General features: G+C 40.3%; 1 protein-coding gene across 3 annotated transcripts in view; it reads right to left on the reverse strand.

Moving 5' to 3' along the window:
• pfkfb2a (6-phosphofructo-2-kinase/fructose-2,6-biphosphatase 2a) overlaps positions 1 to 27,449 on the reverse strand; it is a 73,412-nt gene that overhangs the window by 30,464 nt on the left and 15,499 nt on the right. For 2 of the 3 annotated variants that reach the window (XM_060937721.1, XM_060937720.1), the window contains 11 exons: positions 27,175 to 27,309; positions 22,692 to 22,817; positions 22,498 to 22,594; positions 19,946 to 20,012; positions 19,571 to 19,645; positions 16,433 to 16,489; positions 14,179 to 14,303; positions 12,443 to 12,650; positions 11,396 to 11,542; positions 8,761 to 8,865; positions 8,346 to 8,475 (listed from right to left, as the gene is read on the reverse strand). In XM_060937721.1, the coding sequence (XP_060793704.1) occupies positions 8,346 to 8,475; positions 8,761 to 8,865; positions 11,396 to 11,542; positions 12,443 to 12,650; positions 14,179 to 14,303; positions 16,433 to 16,489; positions 19,571 to 19,645; positions 19,946 to 20,012; positions 22,498 to 22,594; positions 22,692 to 22,817; positions 27,175 to 27,226 (1,189 nt within the window). In that variant the 5' untranslated portion in view covers positions 27,227 to 27,309. The remainder of the gene's footprint in view (positions 1 to 8,345; positions 8,476 to 8,760; positions 8,866 to 11,395; positions 11,543 to 12,442; positions 12,651 to 14,178; positions 14,304 to 16,432; positions 16,490 to 19,570; positions 19,646 to 19,945; positions 20,013 to 22,497; positions 22,595 to 22,691; positions 22,818 to 27,174; positions 27,310 to 27,449) is intronic. The other variant, XM_060937722.1, reaches the window with a different exon arrangement.

Here is a 27,449-nt window from a genome sequence, read left to right on the forward strand (position 1 = left end):
ACGCAACCCTTAACAAACTGTTAGTAAACACGCAACCCTTAACAAACTGTTAGTAAACACGGAACCCTTAACAAACTGTTAGTAAACACGGAACCCTTAACAAACTGTTAGTAAAATTGGAACCCTTAACAAACCGTTAGTAAACACGCAACCCTTAACAAACTGTTAGTAAACACGGAACCCTTAACAAACTGTTAGTAAACACGGAACCCTTAACAAACCGTTAGTAAACATGGAACCCTTAACAAACCGTTAGTAAACACGCAACCCTTAACAAACCGTTAGTAAACACGCAACCCTTAACAAACCGTTAGTAAACATGGAACCCTTAACAAACCGTTAGTAAACACGCAACCCTTAACAAACTGTTAGTAAACACGCAACCCTTAACAAACTGTTAGTAAACACGGAACCCTTAACAAACTGTTAGTAAACACGGAACCCTTAACAAACTGTTAGTAAAATTGGAACCCTTAACAAACTGTTAGTAAACACGCAACCCTTAACAAACTGTTAGTAAACACGCAACCCTTAACAAACTGTTAGTAAACACGGAACCCTTAACAAACTGTTAGTAAACACGGAACCCTTAACAAACCGTTAGTAAACATGGAACCCTTAACAAACCGTTAGTAAACACGCAACCCTTAACAAACCGTTAGTAAACATGGAACCCTTAACAAACCGTTAGTAAAATTGGAACCCTTAACAAACTGTTAGTAAACACAGAACCCTTAACAAACTGTTAGTAAACACGGAACCCTTAACAAACTGTTAGTAAACACGGAACCCTTAACAAACTGTTAGTAAAATTGGAACCCTTAACAAACCGTTAGTAAACACGGAACCCTTAACAAACTGTTAGTAAAATTGGAACCCTTAACAAACTGTTAGTAAACACGCAACCCTTAACAAACCGTTAGTAAACATGGAACCCTTAACAAACCGTTAGTAAACACGCAACCCTTAACAAACTGTTAGTAAAATTGGAACCCTTAACAAATTGTTAGTAAACATGGAACCCTTAACAAACCGTTAGTAAAATTGGAACCCTTAACAAACTGTTAGTAAACACAGAACCCTTAACAAACTGTTAGTAAACACAGAACCCTTAACAAACTGTTAGTAAACACGGAACCCTTAACAAACTGTTAGTAAACACGGAACCCTTAACAAACTGTTAGTAAACACGGAACCCTTAACAAACTGTTAGTAAAATTGGAACCCTTAACAAACTGTTAGTAAAATTGGAACCCTTAACAAACTGTTAGTAAACACGCAACCCTTAACAAACCGTTAGTAAACATGGAACCCTTAACAAACCGTTAGTAAAATTGGAACCCTTAACAAACTGTTAGTAAACACAGAACCCTTAACAAACTGTTAGTAAACACGGAACCCTTAACAAACTGTTAGTAAAATTGGAACCCTTAACAAACTGTTAGTAAACAGGGAACCCTTAACAAACTGTTAGTAAACACGGAACCCTTAACAAACTGTTAGTAAACACGGAACCCTTAACAAACTGTTAGTAAACACGGAACCCTCAACAAACTGTTAGTAAACACGGAACCCTCAACAAACTCTTAGTAAAACTGGAACCCGTAACAAACTGTTAGTAAACACGGAACCCGTAACAAACTTAGTGAACACGCAACCCTTAAACTCCTAGCAAAATTGGAACCCTTAACAAATTGTTAGTGAACACGCAACCCTTAACAAACTGTTAGTAAACACGGAACCCTTAACAAACTGTTAGTAAAATTGGAACCCTTAAACTGTTAGTAAACACGCAACCCTTAACAAACCGTTAGTAAACACGGAACCCTTAACAAACCGTTAGTAAACACGCAACCCTTAACAAACTGTTAGTAAAATTGGAACCCTTAACAAATTGTTAGTGAACACGCAACCCTTAACAAACCGTTAGTAAACATGGAACCCTTAATAAACCGTTAGTAAAATTGGAACCCTTAACAAACTGTTAGTAAACACAGAACCCTTAACAAACTGTTAGTAAACACGGAACCCTTAACAAACTGTTAGTAAACACGGAACCCTTAACAAACTGTTAGTAAACACGGAACCCTTAACAAACTGTTAGTAAACACGGAACCCTTAACAAACTGTTAGTAAAATTGGAACCCTTAACAAACTGTTAGTAAAATTGGAACCCTTAACAAACTGTTAGTAAAATTGGAACCCTTAACAAACTGTTAGTAAAATTGGAACCCTTAACAAACTGTTAGTAAAATTGGAACCCTTAACAAACTGTTAGTAAACACGCAACCCTTAACAAACCGTTAGTAAACATGGAACCCTTAACAAACCGTTAGTAAAATTGGAACCCTTAACAAACTGTTAGTAAACACAGAACCCTTAACAAACTGTTAGTAAACACGGAACCCTTAACAAACTGTTAGTAAACACGGAACCCTTAACAAACTGTTAGTAAAATTGGAACCCTTAACAAACCGTTAGTAAACACGGAACCCTTAACAAACTGTTAGTAAAATTGGAACCCTTAACAAACTGTTAGTAAACACGCAACCCTTAACAAACCGTTAGTAAACATGGAACCCTTAACAAACCGTTAGTAAACACGCAACCCTTAAACTGTTAGTAAACACGGAACCCTTAACAAACTGTTAGTAAAATTGGAACCCTTAACAAACTGTTAGTAAACACGCAACCCTTAACAAACCGTTAGTAAACATGGAACCCTTAACAAACTGTTAGTAAACACGCAACCCTTAACAAACCGTTAGTAAACACGCAACCCTTAACAAACCGTTAGTAAACATGGAACCCTTAACAAACTGTTAGTAAAATTGGAACCCTTAACAAACTGTTAGTAAACACGGAACCCTTAACAAACTGTTAGTAAAATTGGAACCCTTAACAAACTGTTAGTAAACACGCAACCCTTATCAAACTGTTAGTAAACACGCAACCCTTAACAAACCGTTAGTAAACACAGAACCCTTAACAAACTGTTAGTAAACACGGAACCCTTAACAAACTGTTAGTAAACACGGAACCCTTAACAAACTGTTAGTAAAATTGGAACCCTTAACAAACCGTTAGTAAACACGCAACCCTTAACAAACCGTTAGTAAACATGGAACCCTTAACAAACCGTTAGTAAAATTGGAACCCTTAACAAACTGTTAGTAAACACGGAACCCTTAACAAACTGTTAGTAAACACGGAACCCTTAACAAACTGTTAGTAAAATTGGAACCCTTAACAAACTGTTAGTAAAATTGGAACCCTTAACAAACTGTTAGTAAAATTGGAACCCTTAACAAACTGTTAGTAAAATTGGAACCCTTAACAAACTGTTAGTGAACACGCAACCCTTAACAAACCGTTAGTAAACACGCAACCCTTAACAAACCGTTAGTAAACACGGAACCCTTAACAAACCGTTAGTAAAATTGGAACCCTTAACAAACTGTTAGTAAACACGGAACCCTTAACAAACTGTTAGTAAACACGGAACCCTTAACAAACTGTTAGTAAACACGGAACCCTTAACAAACTGTTAGTAAAATTGGAACCCTTAACAAACTGTTAGTAAACACGGAACCCTTAACAAACTGTTAGTAAACACGGAACCCTTAACAAACTGTTAGTAAACACGGAACCCTTAACAAACTGTTAGTAAAATTGGAACCCATAACAAACTGTTAGTAAACACGCAACCCTTAACAAACTGTTAGTAAAATTGGAACCCTTAACAAACTGTTAGTGAACACGCAACCCTTAACAAACCGTTAGTAAACATGGAACCCTTAACAAACCGTTAGTAAAATTGGAACCCTTAACAAACTGTTAGTAAACACGGAACCCTTAACAAACTGTTAGTAAACACGGAACCCTTAACAAACTGTTAGTAAACACGGAACCCTTAACAAACTGTTAGTAAAATTGGAACCCTTAACAAACCGTTAGTGAACACGCAACCCTTAACAAACCGTTAGTAAACACGGAACCCTTAACAAACCGTTAGTAAAATTGGAACCCTTAACAAACCGTTAGTAAACACGGAACCCTTAACAAACTGTTAGTAAACACGGAACCCTTAACAAACTGTTAGTAAACACGCAACCCTTAACAAACCGTTAGTAAACACGGAACCCTTAACAAACCGTTAGTAAAATTGGAACCCTTAACAAACTGTTAGTAAACACGGAACCCTTAACAAACTGTTAGTAAAATTGGAACCCATAACAAACTGTTAGTAAAATTGGAACCCTTAACAAACCGTTAGTGAACACGCAACCCTTAACAAACCGTTAGTAAACATGGAACCCTTAACAAACCGTTAGTAAAATTGGAACCCTTAACAAACTGTTAGTAAACACGGAACCCTTAACAAACCGTTAGTAAAATTGGAACCCTTAACAAACTGTTAGTAAACACGGAACCCTTAACAAACCGTTAGTAAACACGCAACCCTTAACAAACTGTTAGTAAAATTGGAACCCTTAACAAACCGTTAGTGAACACGCAACCCTTAACAAACCGTTAGTAAACATGGAACCCTTAACAAACCGTTAGTAAAATTGGAACCCTTAACAAACTGTTAGTAAACACGGAACCCTTAACAAACTGTTAGTAAAATTGGAACCCATAACAAACTGTTAGTAAAATTGGAACCCTTAACAAACCGTTAGTGAACACGCAACCCTTAACAAACCGTTAGTAAACATGGAACCCTTAACAAACCGTTAGTAAAATTGGAACCCTTAACAAACCGTTAGTAAACACGGAACCCTTAACAAACCGTTAGTAAACACGCAACCCTTAACAAACTGTTAGTAAAATTGGAACCCTTAACAAACTGTTAGTAAAATTGGAACCCTTAACAAACCGTTAGTGAACACGCAACCCTTAACAAACCGTTAGTAAAATTGGAACCCTTAACAAACTGTTAGTAAACACGGAACCCTTAACAAACTGTTAGTAAACACGGAACCCTTAACAAACTGTTAGTAAACACGGAACCCTTAACAAACTGTTAGTAAACACGGAACCCTTAACAAACTGTTAGTAAACACGGAACCCTTAACAAACTGTTAGTAAACACGGAACCCTTAACAAACTGTTAGTAAACACGGAACCCTTAACAAACTGTTAGTAAACACGGAACCCTTAACAAACTGTTAGTAAAATTGGAACCCTTAACAAACTGTTAGTAAACACGGAACCCTTAACAAACTGTTAGTAAACACGGAACCCTTAACAAACTGTTAGTAAACACGGAACCCTTAACAAACTGTTAGTAAAATTGGAACCCTTAACAAACTGTTAGTAAACACGCAACCCTTAACAAACTGTTAGTAAAATTGGAACCCATAACAAACTGTTAGTAAACACGCAACCCTTAACAAACTGTTAGCAAAATTGGAACCCTTAACAAACTGTTAGTGAACACGCAACCCTTAACAAACCGTTAGTAAACATGGAACCCTTAACAAACCGTTAGTAAAATTGGAACCCTTAACAAACTGTTAGTAAACACGGAACCCTTAACAAACTGTTAGTAAACACGGAACCCTTAACAAACTGTTAGTAAAATTGGAACCCTTAACAAACCGTTAGTGAACACGCAACCCTTAACAAACCGTTAGTAAACATGGAACCCTTAACAAACCGTTAGTAAAATTGGAACCCTTAACAAACTGTTAGTAAACACGGAAACCTTAACAAACTGTTAGTAAAATTGGAACCCATAACAAACTGTTAGTAAAATTGGAACCCTTAACAAACTGTTAGTGAACACGCAACCCTTAACAAACCGTTAGTAAACATGGAACCCTTAACAAACTGTTAGTAAACACGGAACCCTTAACAAACTGTTAGTAAACACGGAACCCTTAACAAACTGTTAGTAAACACGGAACCCTTAACAAACTGTTAGTAAAATTGGAACCCTTAACAAACCGTTAGTGAACACGCAACCCTTAACAAACCGTTAGTAAACATGGAACCCTTAACAAACCGTTAGTAAAATTGGAACCCTTAACAAACTGTTAGTAAACACGGAACCCTTAACAAACTATTAGTAAACACGGAACCCTTAACAAACTGTTAGTAAAATTGGAACCCTTAACAAACCGTTAGTGAACACGCAACCCTTAACAAACCGTTAGTAAACATGGAACCCTTAACAAACCGTTAGTAAAATTGGAACCCTTAACAAACCGTTAGTAAACACGGAACCCTCAACAAACTGTTAGCAAACACGGAACCCTCAACAAACTGTTAGTAAACACGGAACCCTCAACAAACTGTTAGTAAACACGGAACCCTCAACAAACTGTTAGTAAACACGGAACCCTCAACAAACTGTTAGTAAACACGGAACCCTCAACAAACTGTTAGTAAACACGGAACCCTCAACAAACTGTTAGTAAACACGGAACCCTCAACAAACTGTTAAACACGGAACCCTCAACAAACTGTTAGTAAACACGGAACCCTCAACAAACTGTTAGTAAACACGGAACCCTCAACAAACTGTTAGTAAACACGGAACCCTCAACAAACTGTTAGTAAACACGGAACCCTCAACAAACTGTTAGTAAACACGGAACCCTCAACAAACTGTTAGTAAACACGGAACCCTCAACAAACTGTTAGTAAACACGGAACCCTCAACAAACTGTTAGTAAACACGGAACCCTCAACAAACTGTTAGTAAACACGGAACCCTCAACAAACTGTTAGTCAACACGGAACCCTCAACAAACTGTTAGTAAACACGGAACCCTCAACAAACTGTTAGTAAACACGGAACCCTCAACAAACTGTTAGTAAACACAGAACCCTTAAACTCTTAGTAAAATTGGAACCCTTAACAAAATCATAGTAAAATTGGAACCTGTAACAAACTGTTAGTAAACACGGAACCCTTAACAAACTCTTAGTAAAACTGGAACCCTTAAACTGTTAGTGAACACAGAATCCTTAACAAACTGTTAGTAAACACGGAACCCTTAACAAACTCTTAGTAAAATTGGAACCCTGAAACTGTTATTAAACATGGAACCCTTAACAAACTGTTTGTAAAGACGGAACCCTTAACAAACTGTTAGTAAACATGGAACCCTTAACAAATTGTTAGTAAACACGCAACCCTTAACAAATTGTTAGTGAACACGCAACCCTTAACAAACTGTTAGTAAAATTGGAACCCTTAACAAACTGCTAGTAAATACGGAACCCTTAACAAACCGTTAGTAAACATGGAACCCTTAACAAACCGTTAGTAAACACGGAACCCTTAACAAACTGTTAGTAAACACGGAACCCTTAACAAACCGTTAGTAAAATTGGAACCCTTAACAAACCGTTAGTAAAATTGGAACCCTTAACAAACTGTTAGTAAACACAGAACCCTTAACAAACTGTTAGTAAACACGGAACCCTCAACAAACTGTTAGTAAAATTGGAACCCTGAAACTGTTAGTGAACACAGAACCCTTAACAAACTGTTAGTAAACACAGAACCCTTAACAAACTCTTAGTAAAATTGGAACCCTGAAACTGTTAGTAAACACAGAACCCTTAACAAACTGTTAGTAAACACGGAACCCTCAACAAACTGTTAGTAAAACTGGAACCCTTAAACTGTTAGTGAACACAGAACCCTTAACAAACTGTTAGTAAACACAGAACCCTTAACAAACTGTTAGTAAACACGGAACCCTTAACAAACTCTTAGTAAAACTGGAACCCTTAAACTGTTAGTGAACACAGAATCCTTAACAAACTGTTAGTAAACACGGAACCCTTAACAAACTCTTAGTAAAATTGGAACCCTGAAACTGTTATTAAACATGGAACCCTTAACAAACTGTTAGTAAAGACGGAACCCTTAATAAACTCTTAGTAAACACGGAACCCTTAACAAACTGTTAGTAAACATGGAACCCTTAAGAAACTCTTAGTAAAATCGGAACCCTTAACAAATGGTTAGTAAACACGGAACCCTTAACAAACCACTACTAAACACGGAACCCTTAACAAACTGTTAGTAAACTTGGAACCCTGCTAAAACTGTTCGTAAACACAGAACCCTTAGTAAACTGTTCATAAAGAACCTTTAGTAAACTGCTGTTAAATAAAGAATCCTTGTTAAACTGTTATTCCACACAGAAGCCTTGGTAAACTGATAGCAAACACAGAACCCTTGGTAAACACAGAACCACTGGTAAACAGCCCTCATGGCAAATATCTATGCACACGTCATGAAACTGAGCCTGGTGAACGTGCATACATCAGTGTGAATGATTTATCAGTTTTGCGTGTTTATGAGTAAGACACGTCCTGACCAGCGCTGATGTCCAAGAAGTATGCAAGCAGGCATCTCATGACGGCCTGGTGACTGATAACCAGCACATTGCCCTGCCTCTCCAGTTCCATTATCACCGGCTCGAGTCTCTGCACCAGATCCTGGTATGACTACAGCAACCATGTGGAGAAAACAAAACGCTGTCAACCTCTTAACAAACAATATGATTACAGAACGTTTTTCTGTTTATCTATAAGCTTATTTACATTATCGATATAACATTGTTTAAGCCTAACGCCAACAAAAGATAACTGCGTCTCCTCTATAGATAAGTATTAGACATAACAGCAGCAGAATTGTCCTTGTCCTTCAAAGAAAATCTTTCCTTAACACATCAAGCTGAAAAAGGAGTTATTTCTGTTTCTAGAGTAATAAAGCTTAAGCACAGTGCTCACCTCCCCTCCTGGGTAACGGTAGTGATATTTGTCCTGATCTCTCATGGCAAATTCATCCGGATAATTCTCCTTGATCCTATCGTACGACATTTCCTCACAGATGCCCTTAAAGCAATAAACAAACACCATGTTTTTAACTGAATGTCTAATATTCCTAAAGAAACTGATAAATTTTCAGCAAAATAAATGATATATTGTTCCCATTACTGTAAAGAAGAAATAACAAAATGAAATTGTACTATAAATGTGCTATAAAGATGCAATAAACACACTGTAAACTAGCTAAAATTGTCGCCCCGCAAACTCACTGTAAACTCAGTGTCAACTCACTATAATCCTGCTGTGACTCACTGTAAACTTATTGTAAACTTGGTGAAGCTGTGGCCTAATGGTTAGAGAAGCAGCTTTGAGGCCAAACGATCACCAGTTTGAGTCCCTGGACCAGCAGGAATGGTTGAAGTGCCCTTGAGCAAATGTAAAACTCACTGTAAACTCACTGTAAACTTGTAAAATCACTGTAATCTTCCTGTAACATCACTGCAAACTCATTGTAAAACTTGTAAAATAAGTGCAAACTCACCGTAAACTTATTGTAAAATCACTGCAAACTTGTTGTAAACTTGTAAAATCACTGCAAACTCAATGTAAACTTGCTGTAAAATCACTGCTAAATCATTGTAAAATCACTGCAAAGTCACTGTAAACTTGCTGTAAAATCACTGCAAACTCGCTGTAAAATAACTATAAACTTGTGGTAAAATAACTGCTAACTCACCGTAAATTTATTGTAAAATCACTGCAAAATCGCTGTAAAATAATGGCAAACTCACTGTAAACTTGTAACATCACGGCAAACTCACTGTAAACTTGAAAAATCATGGCAAACTCACTGTACACTTGTAAAATCACTGCAAACTTGCAAGATCATTGCAAACTCACCATAAACTTGTAAAATAACTGCAAACTCACCGTAAACTTATTGTAAAATCACTGCAAACTCACTGTAAAAATCACTAAAAGCTCACTGTAAACTCGTAAAATCACTGCAAGCTCACTGCATTTACAGTCAATTATGATAAATGTAAAACTTTGAGAAAACCCTTCAGAAAATTTGTAAATGCAAAATTCTTATTTATCCCCTGATACACATGAAACCCTTTTTAAGATTTCGGTAATCTCTTGGAGAGAACAATTTACTCATTTTATTTTATTCTGATGCCCTGTAGACCCATTGGCCTGTCAGTTGCCAGCCACTTATGAGGCTTTCTGTGTCTATCGAGAGAACACTTCATCTGCCACCAGCTTGCTAGGGCAATTTAGAGTAGCCAGTTAACCTAACTGCATGTCTTTGGACTGTGGGGGAAACTGGAAAATCTGGAGGAAACCCACGCAGACACGGGGAGAACATACAAACTCCATACAGAAAGATCCCCATCTGCTGCTGGGCTCAAACCCAGAACCTTCTTGCTATGAGGCGACACTGCTAACCACTGCACCACCGTGCCGCCCGGAGAGAACAAACCCCCCCCAAAAAAATCCCTGGCTCTCACCTAATGAATGTTAACCTTCATCCTACCAAGTGGGGTCCATCTGGACCCCGCACCTATATGTTTGTTTGCCATTTTAAAAATATGTGACATACTGCCTCACCATTTTATGAATTTGTCGGAATTTATGTCTTAATTAAAACACTAAAGCACCGGAAGATCAGCTGTTTGCATTGTGAAGGTATAATTAATTTGTTACTGGGGTCCAACCGGACCCCAGAGTAAAGTTTATCTGTCTTTCATTTTATAATTGAATAGCACACTGAAAGTTAACTTTTTATTTCTTTTATGTTCCATAATGAAACTACCAAGGCATTCCTTCTTGGGGTCCGTGTGGACCCCACTGCTGCAATAAGCACAGGCTGCAAAACAAAAGCCCTAAATTATTTTACAATTACTTTTTTGTTTTAAATTCTGTAAGAAAAGACCTAAGTTGTAATCCAGAATGTTTTACAGCTGCATGAGCTGCAAAAATCATGTATATAATGCCAATTTTTTTTTGTGGCGCTATAATTTGCTACATGTATGCTAGTTATTGCAATGTTATTGCATTTATAATACATCATTGATATTCAGCCATAGTGGATTTTGTTCTTCAATAAAGTTATGTCTGTTTGCTGCATTGAATTGGTTCTTACTGCATTGATTTCAAGGTATTCCCTCCTGGGGTCCATACGGACCCCGCCTGGTAGTTTGTGTATGTAAAATTGGCTGGTAGGATGAAGGTTAAGTGTGTTCTTTATGCCTTGGGCCCTTTAGTGTATTGCTGTTATTAATACAAGATGTTCTGAACAAAATTTATCTGGTGATTTTGTCTTTATAAGCTTTAATTTTAAAGAAAAGTATTGGGGTCCAAACGGACCCCACATGGTAAGATTAAGGTGTAAAATAGCATGGTAGGATGAGGGCTAAATCTTTACTAAATACAGAACATTTGGTAAAGATAGAATGCTTGTTAAAATTGTGTTAAACACAGAAGCATTGTTAAAGAGCCCTGGCTCTGTAGAGGGTCTGTGTTAAAGAGCCCTCGCCCTGCAGAGGGTCTGTAATGGCTATAGCAGGTGGCGTGCGGAGGCGTTCTAGCTCACAGCATCAATCTCGTTGAGGATTTTCCACTGCTCATACGGCACGCCCAGAGCCTCGGCCGTCTGGATAGTGCGCTTCAGCTGGCTCGTCCACACCTTCAGATCTACCAGCTTCTGGTCCACTATGAAATCCCTCAGCGCCACAGCAAACTGTGCACACACACAATAAAAACAGTCACACCGAGATGCCCAGATTCAGTTCAGACACAACAGCTATACACTAATCCTGCCCACGCACCACAGCCGTGCTTGTATTAAGCTCATTAGTGGAGTAAAAACACTGCGGTTAAACCTGAATGCTCAGCCGCAGATGACTCAGATCTGTGTAGTAACATGATTGGCAAATACGCTGACATCACTCCCTGAGGTCCTGATTTCAGGACTCTCACCAATACTGTGATGACGTATTCATTTCCTCTGACTGAGTGACAGAAGGGATATCTGTAAGACGTGGAGATGACGCCCATCTATGCAGTAATATACACAAAATGCAGAAATCGTGTGCTTAAATTCTGTAGCTCAGCAGTAAAAGTGCATCACTGTACATCTGAAATTTCGTATCAGATGTCCTAATGTGCATGTGTCACAGGTTCCTAAGCCACTCTAATCCTCGGTGAGTGGAGTAACAATATTGGGCTTTGGCCGTTTGACTGTAGGGATTAGCTGATGTCACTCTGACTGTAAAGGAACAATATAATCCTGCTTTATCATGTACTGTATCTGACGTATTATTCTGAGGAGGGTGAGGTGAGGTAATCCCAGGGACAGCTGGTTGGGAAATGTGAGGGCTATAATCCATCAGAAATATCTATCAACGAAACTATTATTACCATTAAACAATGCATTATATGATTATCATAAGAATAACACTGTCAAATTATTTATTATCTTACTTTTATTTTTCACTGTTTCAGCCATTAAAAAAAAGAAAAAGAAAACTGCAGCCTATTTTGCTATTTATAAAATAGTACTGTAATAATAATAAATCTAACCCTAGCAATATATTAAAGAACACTATGATGGTGTGTGTTTTAGAATGCAAACATCCACCTCTTTCCCGTGAGTGGACAGGCCCGAGTCGCCTCCGATCAGACCCTGCATGTTGTGCTCGCTCTCTCCGTGACGACAGAGGTAGATGGAGTGTTTGTGCACGTGGATGTTCATTAGGTAGTACACGATCTTGCTCTGGATGTAATCCTGCACGTGGTTCACCAGGAAACGCTGGCCGACATTGATCACCTGGATGAAGGAGCGCTCTCTGCAAACACACACCATTGATTTCTTTTACATTTTTTATTATTATGTATCATATTAAATTGTTTCTGGATCATGTATAAAATTGACCATTGCATCATCTCTGAAGAGGATAAACAGAGCTCTATTACCTGTTGAGCTGAAAGTTACAAATTTCAATACATTTTAACATTAATACATAAATACAATACATACAATAGTGTAATAAATCTGGCTTGTCTGTGCATGTGGTTATCATTCTGTGTGTGTGTGTGTGTGTGTGTGTGTGTGTGTGTGTGTGTGTGTGTGTGTGTGTGTGCGCGCGCGCGCGAGCGAGAGAGGCAGACAGAGAGAGGCAGAAAGAGAAAGAGGCGCAGAGAGAGAGAGAGAGAGGGGCAGAAAGAAAGAGGCGCAGAGAGGGAGGGAGGGAGGGAGGGAAAGGCGCAGAGAGTGGGAGAGAGAGACAAAGACAGACAGAGAAAGGGAGAGAGAGAGAGAGACAGAGTGGGAGAGAGAGACAGAGAGGCGCAGAGAGAGGGGCGCAGAGAGAGAGAGATAGAGACAGAGGGAGAGAGATGGAGACAGAGAGAGAGGCGCAGAGAGAGAAAGGCGCAGAGAGAGAGTGGGAGAGAGAGACAAAGACAGACAGAGAAAGGGAGAGAGAGAGAGAGAGAGAGAGACAGAGTGGGAGAGAGAGACAGAGAGGCGCAGAGAGAGGGGCGCAGAGAGAGAGAGAGATAGAGACAGAGAGGGAGAGAGATGGAGACAGAGAGAGAGACGCAGAGAGAGAAAGGCGCAGAGAGAGAGTGGGAGAGAGAGACAAAGACAGACAGAGAAAGGGAGAGAGAGAGATAGAGACAGAGAGAGAGAGACAGAGTGGGAAAGAGAGACAGAGGGGCGCAGAGAGAGAGAGAGAGAGAGAGAGAGAGAGAGAGGGGGGGGTGCAGAGAGAGAGAGAGAGAGACAGAGAGAGAGTGGGAGAGGGATAGAGACAGAGAGAGAGAGGCGCAGAGAGAGAGAGAGAGAGAGAGAGACAGAGAGAGATAGAGACAGAGAGATGGGGGAGAGATAGAGACAGAGAGATACAGAGAAAGAGCGAGGGAGAAAGAGCTAGAGACAGAGTGAGGGAGAGAGAGGTAGAGACAGAGAGAGAGAGAGAGAGAGAGAGAGAGAGAGAGAGAGAGAGAGATATGAATCAAAGCACATAATCACAAATGTTTTCAACAGGAATCTCTTCTCTGGAATGCTTATTATATCTGCGCATTTCCTGTCTCTGAACTCTGTTCCAGTTATTTAGAGAATTTCTGAGAAGAGGAATGGCACGCTGTGACAAATGATCCCACAAAGAAATTCAGGAAAATGAGTAAAATTGGACGAGCCGACTGTTATCCACCAGAGCATGTGTTTACAACCAACTACAACTGGCTGAAAAACACACTGGCCTGAGTCCTGAGAGGAAAACACGAACCCCATCTGGTACACGTGGACATGTGATCATCTCCCCCTGCTGGTCAGATCAAAACACTACACTACACCAACAAACACATTCTTACTTGTCGTGTTGGTCTGGGTCTAAGGGTTGATATGTGACTTTGTAGCACTCGATTCTCTTCAGAAAGTCCTCCATGACGCTCTCGCGGTCTCTCTTGGGATAGTCCGGACTCGACACCTTCACATCCTGGTGCACAATAACGGAGAATTATTCGTTTATTTCATAATTTTTTTTTGACAGAACTTTTTATAAATTTTATTTAACATATTGCGTCCATCCATCCATACACCATCTGTTAAGTTGGTATTAGCTTCTCTATTCTCTATTACTCTGCCTATATGTACATCTGAATCCTAATCAATCTAATACATAACCAGAATTTTTTTTATGTATGTAAATATTTTTCCCCCAGATAGATTCCGTAGCCTCCCTGTTTTCAAATCATCCCTGTTAGAGCTGTACTTTGAATTACTGACCTCCACCTATAATACGGACTTTTCATGTACTTGGTCTGTGTACCGTGACTGTGGTTGCCACAGATCAATTTAGTCTAATTTTAATTGTATGATTTTTCTCTTTTATACCTTCGGGGAAACACCTTGCATGGGTCGCCTGTTCGCATTCTCCCCTTTGGGCTGACTTACTTTATTATGTTTATTTTTTTATGTTTATTTCCTTTTTTATCTTTATTTTGTAACAGTCCAATAAAGTTGGTAAAATAAAATAAATAAAAATAAAATAGAAGGGCACTTGGTAGAGTGTATACCTCCGCCAAGCTCCATATTTGGATTTGCATCAAAATCTAATCAGTTGTTACTTCGCCCACGATCCCCCTTTCCTCAAAATTACATTAAAATCTGTTCATTACTTTGAGTTATGTTGGAAACAAATAAACAAACAAAGGCAAAAATATAACAAAGTTGGCAGAGGTAATAAAAGATGCTGTCTGAATTTTTTTTTTTCCAAAAATAGGAGTTGGTGGACTAAAATAAGACACACAAGGTAAACCCTTACAAATCATTTAGAAATTGGGAAGTTTATCATTTTACTTGATTTTAATTGTCACTGTTTCAAAGGCTACCGAAACAGTTCAGACTTTCACACTGTAGACACTTTTTTTAAGACAAATGTCTTTTTAAACTTTCTGTCTGCGTGCTAACAATTTTCTTAATGTTTTATACTGTATGTTGTTTCATATGCATATTCGTTTTATTTGCAGTGTTGGGCACGTTACTTTCAAAAAGTAATTAGTTATAGTTACTAGTTACTTTTCCCAAAAAGTAACTGAGTTAGTAACGGAGTTACTTTGTCATAAAAGTAACTAATTACCAGGGAAAGTAATTATTCCGTTACATTTTGTGTGCCCCCCCCAAAAAAAACATTCAATTAGTGTAATCATAATAAAAGTGAATGTTAAATGTGTTTAATGACTGAAATGGACACTTAACAGAACCAGTTAGTAACATTATCTACACTATATTAATATTTTTGTGGGACAATGTGAGATAAGACATCTATCAAATGTAATATATTTTTGTAGTTATTAAAATTGTTACTAATTACTGGCCACTGACGAGGACAAACGCTTTGTTCCTCGACATCATGTGCATTGCACATAGACATTTTTGCCTTTTATTTCAAGTAATGAAAAGTAATGGCTGTATTTCCAGTGTGAACGCGCAGTGCTGGGCTGACCGCTCGCCATCGCTGGGTCTTCTGATTGAAAGTGTGTGCAGTAGGCGGAGCCTACCTACATATGCTGTCCAAATCTACTCTGATTGGCTGACTATGCCATTGTCTCGCGTCTCCCCGCCCCACACTAAAGCAGAGGAAAGAAAGGCTGAACGAGCAGCGTGCCAGATGAGAACAGCTTTAATAAAGTAACGCAGAGCATTTTATTGTAAGTAACGGGAACGGCGTTATAACGATGTAAAAAGTAATTAGTTAGATTATTTGTTACTAAAAAAAAGTAACGCCGTTAGTAACGCCGTTTATTTCTAACGCCGTTATTCCCATCACTGTTTATTTGTGGCTTCATCAGTATACACTTAATATATGGCCACCTGCTGGGTATCGCTTGAACTGCAGCAATGAATCTGTTTTAAATTATGTTTAATTATGAAAATGTAAATATTGTTTCTCAGGATGGATTTGAGGACAATTATTCAGACCAGCCTTAATATCTATACATCCATCCATCCATATACTTGTACACACAAACACACACACGTAATTAAAGCTTCCCATTAATTCTGCAGTGCATCACTGTTTAGTTCATTATTGCACAGCAATTCATTCACTTGCAATAAACATACCATTATGTTTTCAGCGATGACATCTGGATCGTCGCAGATCGACTCAACGAAAAACACCTGGAAGGTATGAGCAATTGTTTTCATACGGAGAATACAAATAACAGTTAGATGTCATTTCACTGCCTCTTTCATAATTCCCTTCTGCTCCCACAATAAACCACCATATTAATGCATTAACTACTATGTCACAGTAGATCCTTCTTAAGCACTTATTAAAAGTATTAAAAGTCAGTTTATGTTTTGTACTTACTGATGCTCTACAGAAACATCCACAACAAAACAACTGCACGTGTTATATACATTATAATCTACTGTATATAAATGCAAGGAATGTTTTAACAAAAAATCTATCAAATCAATTATTTTATATGATATCGTCATTTTAAGCTGTAATCTTTAGGCTTCATTGATATTTAAAATGCTGTATTAGGAAGCACTCTCAATTAGTTAGGAATTCACAGCTCCATAATTATTGGCACCCCTAGAGAATCTGGAGTGATTCTGAATTAGCAAGTGGTCCCAGATTATTAAATGCAGGCGTGCCAATAATTGTGACACATGCAATCTAATTCTAACCCGAAGTTGAGTTTGCAGACTCAATCCAATTTGCAAAATACTTTTGAAATATTCCTGTTTGTAATTTTAGGGAAAATGTCACCCTTTCCATGCCACATATTAACAGTCTTAAAGGTCATAAGCAATGGTCCGAGGTGAAACGTAGAATATCAACTTTATTGTCTAGAAGAACGACCCAAAAAGCGAATTCAATCTTCCTGGTGTCTAATTTGCACCCTAAAATTGAATAAAAACGGTTAAAATATACTGTTTTGCCCAATTTCCGAAGGTTTGTTTATATCTCACTTATGCGCACTTTCACCGCCAGGGGGCCGTCATCATGACGTCATTCAAGGCAAACAGACTGGGAGCAGCTCTGTGTTTACCTGCGAACCGAGCACACGTGTACGGACTTTGGTCGTGAGAGGTTGTGCAAAATGTCTGAAAGCGATAGCGATTTTGAAGTAGGAACTCTCCAAATTGAATATCGACAGGTGAAACCATATATGTACAAACCTATGGCCGTTGCGAAGCAGTCGGTGAATGTGGCTCACTGGTTTGACCGTGCGGCCTCGGAATCGGACAGCGACTCGGCCGACTCTGATCGCGGTGACCCCGGACCTCAACAAGACTCACGCCCAAACGATTTATCCTGGTAATTATGATAAATTCTTACTTTTGTCGTAATACTAAATAAGAGTCCTTTTGAAGAATAATTAAACCGCCTCCCTAGTGGATATAGGGAACGATTACTTGACAGTGCGCCGGTAGGCCACATTAGCCTGCCATCCACGGCATTATACTATTTATAGCCTCCTCTAAGCGAGGAAATATCCCTTTGTCTCATTTCCACAATGATTGTACAGGATCCCTCAGGATTCTTGACTTGTCCATTGCAAGCAAAAGTAAAAATGTTTACCTCCAATCTTCTCCTTTTTGCTTGAGTGTTGCTGCTCCGTTTCTTCTTTGACTGCTTGATTTTGTTTCACGTGCACAATCCACTCTCTCCGCCTCGTCTCCTCTTTTGGAAAAAGCCAAGCCGCTCGCTCCGCCTTTTCCGGAAAAAGCCAACCTGCTCGCTCCGCCTTTTGCGGAAAAAGCCAACCTGCTCGCTCCGCCTCTTCTCCTTTTGCGGAAAAAGCCAACCCACTCGCTCCGCCTCTTCTCCTTTTGCGGAAAAAGCCAACCCTCTGGCTTCACGCGCACAATCCACTCTCTCCGCCTCGTCTCCTCTTTTGGAAAAAGCCAAGCCGCTCGCTCCGCCTTTTCCGGAAAAAGCCAACCTGCTCGCTCCGCCTTTTGCGGAAAAAGCCAACCTGCTCGCTCCGCCTCTTCTCCTTTTGCGGAAAAAGCCAACCCACTCGCTCCGCCTCTTCTCCTTTTGCGGAAAAAGCCAACCCTCTGGCTTCACGCGCACAATCCACTCTCTCCGCCTCGTCTCCTCTTTTGGAAAAAGCCAAGCCGCTCGCTCCGCCTTTTCCGGAAAAAGCCAACCTGCTCGCTCCGCCTTTTGCGGAAAAAGCCAACCTGCTCGCTCCGCCTCTTCTCCTTTTGCGGAAAAAGCCAACCCACTCGCTCCGCCTCTTCTCCTTTTGCGGAAAAAGCCAACCCACTCGCTCCGCCTCTTCTCCTTTTGCGGAAAAAGCCAACCCACTCGCTCCGCCTCTTCTCCTTTTGCGGAAAAAGCCAACCCACTCGCTCCGCCTCTTCTCCTTTTGCGGAAAAAGCCAACCCACTCGCTCCGCCTCTTCTCCTTTTGCGGAAAAAGCCAACCCACTCGCTCCGCCTCTTCTCCTTTTGCGGAAAAAGCCAACCCACTCGCTCCGCCTCTTCTCCTTTTGCGGAAAAAGCCAACCCACTCGCTCCGCCTCTTCTTTTGCGGAAAAAGCCAACCCACTCGCTCCGCCTCTTCTCCTTTTGCAGAAAAAGCCAACCCACTTGCTCCACCTCTTCTCCTCTTCTGGAAAAAGCCAATGCACTTTCTCCGCCTCTTCTCCTCTCTCGGTAAAATGTAAAAACTTCTTCCTGAACCGGTCCTGTCGTTACAGTTCACTGCACAACAATAAGGCGTGGTTTTTCTTTGGAAATTCCCGAACGCATGCCTGCACTCAAGCCGAACGGCAAGGCAAGTAAACGGAAGTGGACTCAAGCGGTTTGTTTGTCTTGAATGACGTCACGCACCGAGTGGTCACGAAAATCGCCGAACAGAAATTTGCCACGATCCGCGCTAACTTATTTTAATTATTACTTATTAACAATACTTCTTGGGACCAGAAGAAAATTACAGAGGGTTTTTTACCATATAAAAGTTTCAAATGTGCATAAATTGAAAACTTTAACCACCTCCAAAAATTCCTTGAGTCGAGGCGATTCAAGCCGTTCACATTTTCTTTTGCTTGCTGATAATAAAAATATTTTTGATAAGTTTTTTTTTTGGTCTTGGAATGAGCTGACTTGAATTTCAGATTTTCCTAATTAACCATAAAGACATTTTTCCCTTAACATAGGTATATCCAAGGGTGCCAATAATTTTGAAGCTGACTGTAAAAACACATCAGAGTCTTAACACGCCGAGACTCTGACCTTGTACGTGTTCTCCTGGGCGAACTCCAGGATGAGATCTCGCCTCTCTCGAGTTGTGTTTGTGGCATCAAACACCTGCAGATATTGAAACACGAGATGCTGGTTTAAAAAAAAAATCTCAAATGGTGATCTGATCCATTTGGATGAAAATAAAGGAGGAACAAGCGATTGTTTTGTTGAACTAAGAATACTAATGTGAAAAAGTAAAACAATACAATAGGGATGTTCCTTCTAACCAATTTTATTATCCAAATATCTATACAAGTTAATGCTTCATTATTTTTTATAAGTTTTTGTGTTTGACAGACATCATATAGAGAAATATTAAACAGAAATAGGAGTGAAAATGTAGTCTAAAGTAAAAGGGTAGCTCACAGCGATCTGTCCGCCCTCCTCGTTGAGGTAACTCTTCACATCTTGTAGAGCCACGAGGGCACACTGTCTGAGGAGAAACGTCACGAGACACGGCATGGAGCCTTTACACAAAAACGATCAATACTGCCTTTTCTTCATCATACACAGCTGTAGTACAGTCAGGACTCAAAGTCTGCACTCGTTCTAATACACTATATGAGTAGCAGCTCTTTCACAGAGACATGTCTGGTGGACTCGAGAGTAGAGGTCTGCGCGGGTCGGATTTTTCAGTCCCGCTCCCGCCCGCATTGTGCAGTCCCGCTCTGGCCCGCTCCCGCAAAGAATTATGATTTTCAGTCCCGCTCCCGCCCGCGCCTGCCATATTTTGTCCCGCTCCAGCCCGCAAATCCCGCATGATGCAGACGTTCGCGTTATTTCTCAGGAAAGTTCTTGTCTTGACACAGCGTGATGGTGCCCCGCCCCCTACTTTGAGTGGATTTGAGCATAAATATCTACAGCTCACGTTCACGTTTGTTATTATTTACCTTGTTTCTGAATTCGGAATGTTGAAATGGCAACATGTAGACCTAATAATAATTATTTAAGTAGGCTAATCATTTAAGTATGCGCTCTCCCATGGTGCGTCTCCTATGAATAATTAGTGTGAAAGGAGAGATGGATCGCACTCTTGAACTTATTCTTTTAGTTACATTTCTTTTCAGTTGTTTTTAGCAGCAGAAGGAGACAAACGTTTCGGCTGTTGCCTTCGTCAGTGTCTCTAATAATAATAATAATAATAATAATAATAATAAACAACAATAAAAAAAGACAGGCGAGCACGTAATTCCAAGTGGAAATTTGGTATATTTATTGTTCAGCCATACAAAACATTAGGCTAACCCAGTTTACATTTGTAAAGCATTTCTAACTAGAATATCCTAGTATGTCAGAACCTTTTGGCACTTATCACAGCAAGCAAAGGGCAGCTGATTTCCCTCCGCGTCGTACACGAGTGAGAATGATTTCCAAATGCCTGATTTCAGGACTCTTGACTTTTTAACGGTAAATGTACCTCTTTTTAAAGCAGCACTTACTTTTGAAGCACTGTGAGCTTCAGTAGAGGAGCTCTGCTCTTCTGCCATGATCGGAGATCTCAAACACGGAAGAGGAAAGGAATCGGAAACATACGAGAGATATTTATCCTCTCCTGGATCAGAATCAGAATTCTGATGACCAGCTCATCTAAGGTGTCATTGAGGCATCATGTTAGTGTGGGTCACTGGAGGCTGGGTGTGAACTGCGAGTCATTAGAGTGATCAAAGGATTGCCCGTTAGGGTGATCAATGGCAATCTGACTCTCTCTGCAAATTTAGGCATCTTAAAATGTTTTTATTAATGCCAAATAAAATATCCAGCACAAATTATATATGATAGACATAAATTAATAATTTATAAATTTTATTTTAAACACGTTTTTAGTTAGCGGGACTGCAGCTTATCACCGCTCCCGCCTGCATTGTGCACTCCCGCTCCCGCCTGTGCTCGCAATGAGCTTTCAAAATTTGTCCCGCGCCGCACTGCTTTGCGGCGGGTCCCACGGGACTCCCGCGGGAGTGCAGGGCTCTACTTAAGGTTTTCTGAAATATTCAGGACAGAAGTGTTTTCATTTTGTGGTTTCTCTGCGACACGAGAAACTGTTTTTTTTTTTTTGTCTTATTAACTTCAAGACAGATAAAAACTACATAGAACTCGACGCCAACGGTGTCGATGGCGATGCCTCCGCCTGGTAGAGTACACGCCTTATTAAAGTTGTGATTTGGGGATGGACATTTGACCTCACAGTGATCTTGACCTGTGACCTTTTAACCTCAAAATCTAATCAGTTAATGTTTGTCCCAAAGCGCACAAATGGTGAAAGTTTGGTGAAATTCCTTTCATTTGCCTTGGAGATATTGTGTTCACAAGGTTTTCGGACAGACATCTGACCTCACAGTGACCTTGAGCTTAGACCTTTTGATCTCAAAATCGAATCAGTTCATGTTTGTCCCAAAGCGCACAAATGGTGAAAGTTTGGTGAAATTCCTTTCATTAGCCTTTGAGATATCGTGTTCACAAGGTTTCGGGATGGCCGCACGCACGGACAGATGGACAACCCAAAAACATAACGCCTCCTGCACCTTAAGGTGGCGGAGGCATAAAAAGTTGCTGGTGATGGAATGACTGTTTATAGCTGCTATAATGAGAAATGTGAGGGATAACAAGAACTAACTTGTTTCACAACATTAACTGTAAATATCAAATATGACTATAATAAAAACTGTAATTGTTGGTAAGCTGATATAGTACAAGAGGAATAAAACACTTCGGGACATGCTGTTGTTGGAAAATAATCAACTTCAGGATTGAAAGAACACCTTCACTGCAACATTCCGTAGTTGATTATTTTCCTATAAAAGCACAACACATAATAATTCAAGTTTGCTGTATAGATGTACTCTGTTAATGTGTGTGCCAATACTATTGCTATCAGATGTACAGTTATAACGTGGAATACTAAAAGATCACAGTCTCACTTCCTGATTGACATGGCCTCGGCGTTGTCGTGTCTGAAGAACTCGTAGGATTTATACGAGCGGACGGCCTCACGCCGGTACTCACCCAGGTTAAACACTGCAAAGAACACACATGGCGCTCAGACGCTCATGCCAATGCACCATTACTATTGATATATTTAACTTTAATGTTTTATAAATAATATTTCAAGCACCTTTTGTGGGCACGCCGATCCAGTTGAGGTAGCGAGTCAGCTTCTTGGACATGTAGGTCTTGCCTCTGGCAGGGAGGCCGATCATGACGATCAGAGTGGACGAATTGGTCATGTAGGATGCCCACGCTGAAGAAAATAAGCCATAAACACATATACATTACATTAATGGCATTGAGCAGATGCTTTTATCCAGAGCGATAGACAATATACCCAGAGCAGCCTGGGGAGTTAGGTGCCTTGCTCAAGGGCTCTTCAGCCATTCCTGCTGGTCCAGGGAATTGAACCAGCAACCAGTGCTGTAGTCGAGTCACTAAACCTTGAGTCCGAGTCCGGTCTCGAGTCCCCAGTGTTCAAGTCCGAGTCATAAAAAAAAATTTCGAGTCGAGTCTACTATTGGTCCGAGAACAAGACTCCAACTGCACCATCTGCAGAGATGCCTACCCCAAATTTTGAATTTCAGTATTCTTGAAAACATTTTTCAGCATTTTGGAATGACTTTCAGTAACATTAATTTATGCGCATTTCCATTATAAAGAGGTGTATATACCAATATGTTTAACATTTAAATTATTAAAAAGAACTGTTTTGTGTGAATTGAATAAACAAAACGCGAGCAGCCATCTCAACTGAATTTCCACTCAACAAATTTCTAGAGCATACAATAGATCACATTTTTCTAAATACAATAGTGTTCCCTGTTTGCAGACATTACGGTTGACTACCAATCATTGGTATTGAATGCAACTCCTCAAAAGTATTATATTATATTGCCTGGCAAAATGTTCTACCTGTTAACGGATTCTAATAAAATAAAAAAAAATAAAAAAATTTATTTCATGCCAAAGAGAGTCCGACATTGTTATCTTAATGTCCCAATATATAAATACTTCAGCATAATGCTTCAGAAGAGACATTGAATAAAATGACATTTATAATTGTATTTAAAACAGTGGAATCAGGCTTTCGTCTAAACGGGGGAACAGGGGCGCTGCGCCCTCTTACTCTCGGCGTGCGCCCTCTTACCGACTCCGTGAAAACATCCCAGCAACACTACGTGACAATGTGTCTGATCATCAAATACGTTATAATTGCTCCAAAAATATTCCAATCATAGTAGATACACCGCCAGACGGTGCGAAAACAATCCGAATTGGCGTTTTCCAGACTGAGGCGCCATGTTGTTTACTTGTCGCAGCTGCTCTCGCGAGATTTGACATGGGTTACTGACAAGGTCAGCTGACTTGTAGAGCGAGATTTCTCGAGACTGAATGACCTTTCACCCACCGGCGCGGGAGCTTTTGACAGAAGTAGTTCGCGAGTTGTTTTTGTTGACACTTGGGCATTTAAAGATGTCATCCCGCGGCACGAAGCGGAAGAAAGCCAAAGACTGTCCGGGGCAGAAGAAGATTACTTCTTTCTTTTTCAATGTTGACAGACAATTTGTTACAATTTCCCTCTCAGATAGCCTCAGAATGTCCCATTGGAGCATTTTTCAAAGGCTTTGCACGGCGGGGGGGGGAGACAACCGGCACCATCCCCCCCGCTTTGCTCCCCTCGCCATGGTGAGCGCCCTCATACTAAATTTTTCTAGAAAAAACCCTGGTGGAATGATCAATTTTTTGCCACAATCCCAACAACACTAATCATAAAATTCTGTTTTTGATCATACTACATGTACATTTGTACTTGCAACACTGAAAAGACTTTGAATTAAAGAAGTACAGCCAGTGTTTGATATTTCAGTGAATAAAAATCAGACATGTAAAAAGAAACTGAATAAGTTTAACTCACATTTCATGGCACTAATTGGCAAGTTCAACTCCAAGCATAGGCCAACCATCACCGCTTCAGCACGTGTCATGTTCCGTGTCTTTTCATCCACAGATTTCGTAAAAAACTGCTGGATACCCCCAGATTTACTTTCCGCCTGACTCGCCATTTCAGCATACTCCACATGTTTTTTGGAGTGGACATGCCACCTGCAGTCATCGCGACCACCATGAGTGATGTTAATGTCAGTTCTACACAGTTTGCAGTGCGCGTATCCATTGCCCTTTTGACTGGGTGTAATGCACGGCCGTTCTACCATATCGAAAACAGCGCGAACAAATGTGCAGAATCTGCGCATGTCACACACAGCATGTGTGGTTGTCGTAAAAATAAATAGCTGTGAATCGCGCATGGATTGAAAAAGTCGCTTGGACGTTTAAAAACAACTCACTGGAATTTTTTAAGACTTTATAATAATTCCGTACAGAATAACACTGTTTGCCGTAACATCGTATTTACGTAACTTTTCCGTACAAAATACGGCCAATCCGTACTAGTAGGCATCTCTGCATTTGACGCTGACTGTTTCAGCGCCATTAACATTAGTTTGTTCCTGAACATGACGTATGAACAGGTGAATGTGCTTCTCTTTGTCAGGGAGTGTGAAGTATCCTGTCAGAGATGGTTGGGAGACGGATGTGAGTGCAGAAGGTGTGTTTATTAATTCAAGTGAAGACGGGAAACAATCCAGAACGGCAGGCAAAATCATAAAACAGTGAAATAGGCAATAGGTCAAGCGAGGCACAAACAGGCTATCGTAGACTACACAAAATCAAAGATGAGAAACAGGAAATCAGGGATCAGGAAACCAAACAAGGAAATAAGGCTCGGTAATGTGTCTGCAATGCAACTCAATACTTCGCAAAGTAAGTGCGTTTTCACAGTTTTTATATAGACACGCTGATTGCGCCTTAATCCTGTGCAGGTGCGAGTCATTTACAGCGCATACGAGAGTCCGCTTGGCCCGAGCGCTGTTCGGATCATGCCCGAGAGTCTATCTGATGCACGCACCAAGGTGCACAGGTATGACACTCTTACACGAAATTAGTACAAAAATTAATATAGATATAAATATCTTATGCCAAATCATTATGGCATGTTACAAAAAATGAAGAAAAAAAAAAATCAGAGTTCTCGTCTCCAATTTACGAGTCCGAGTCATCAGCGCTCAAGTCCAAGTCAAGTCACAAGTCCTTAAAATTAGGGCACGAGTCAGACTCGAATACTACAAGCCTGCCAGCAACCTTTTGGTCCCAAAGCTGCTTCTCTAACCATTAGGCCATTTAATCATTCTCTTTTCTTTAAAGATGTGGAATAGGAATTATCAAGTATTTTCGGCAACGTGACATATCTCCGCATGAAACGGCATATTTCTGTGGGCAGGACTTTAGTTTCATTCATCGGGATCCATCCAATAGTCCATTGTGCCTCATCTCATCTCATTATCTCTAGCCGCTTTATCCTGTTCTACAGGGTCGCAGGCAAGCTGGACCCTATCCCAGCTGACTACGGGCGAAAGGCGGGGTACACCCTGGACAAGTCGCCAGGTCATCACAGGGCTGACACATAGACACAGACAACCATTCACACTCACATTCACACCTACGCTCAATTTAGAGTCACCAGTTAACCTAACCTGCATGTCTTTGGACTGTGGGGGAAACCGGAGCACCCGGAGGAAACCCACGCGGACACGGGAGAACATGCAAACTCCGCACAGAAAGGCCCTCGTCGGCGACGGGGCTCGAACCCGGACCTTCTTGCGGTGAGGCGACAGCGCTAACCACTACACCACCGTGCCGCCCCTCCATTGTGGATGTGTCTGTATATTTTCTCTATCCATCTTCCTTATATGGTCAATGCTTCCTGTTTTCACTTAAAACTGCTTCAAAAATCTAATTTTTAACTACAAAAGGTTTAATCATCTCCTTAAAGTCAAGGTCACTGAGCATTCTGCTGTCCTATCAGTGTTAATGTTTCATTCTGAGGCATGAAAGCAGAAAATGTGTTTTTTCATCCTGTACGTTCTTATTGCGCGTTACAAAAGTCCACTTAGCTGCTACCCAGGCAATGAGGCATCCGTATTCGCTTTCAAATTAGATCGCGGGCAAAGGTTGGCTTATTCTTTTGAAATGTGAGGTTGCCGAATAATTAAATGTTGAATACAAATTCTTTACTTCCTGCTATCCGACGTCATTCACTCTGGATTCTGTGCTTGAAGCTTCTGAAGGCTTTCGGTTGCAGCGTAATTCCTTGCTCTCTGACTTCCTGTCACACAGATATCAGTTTACAGTAAGGCCTTTTCAAGCTGTCGGCCTGCTGCACAGCTAAACGCTTTTGTAACACACATGTACAGTAAGTTTCTTCCTCTTTAATTTCCTCAACTTTGCTGCTGCATCTTTAATCACAGAGACAAAAACAGGGATTTTAGCAAAACTCGAATCCACAAAAACAATACTGCATACTGCTAAACGGTACAATAACAACCGTAGTGCTGTGGTATAATTACAGCTCGTTACCAAAGGGCCGACACTGGAGACTCCTTCCATAAAACGTTAAATAAATGTGTCCTCACAGAAGGTTACCATATCACCAATTACACACTTTTTTTTAAAAATCTGTCTACGTGGAGCGTCTACCATACATCACTCACAGCATTTCTTCTCGCTGGTCCTTGGCTCGCTCTTCCGATTGTTCGTGTACATGGCTCCTGTAGAGTCCCTGCTGCACCACCAAGGGGCGTGTCCTCGCTGACAGAGGCGACTCTGGCACTCTGAAGTTATTTACCCTGCGAACAGGTACAGCAGGTGAATTCAGGTGTGTAGTCACATGGCTCACTGACAAACAAGATCTCAAATGAATCACATCTGACTGCTTTATTCCTCTTGTGTCATTAAGTTCATGCAGACTCAATGAAGTATACAGCAT

This window comes from Neoarius graeffei, chromosome 13 (assembly GCF_027579695.1).
Source record: "Neoarius graeffei isolate fNeoGra1 chromosome 13, fNeoGra1.pri, whole genome shotgun sequence".
NCBI lineage: Eukaryota > Metazoa > Chordata > Actinopteri > Siluriformes > Ariidae > Neoarius > Neoarius graeffei.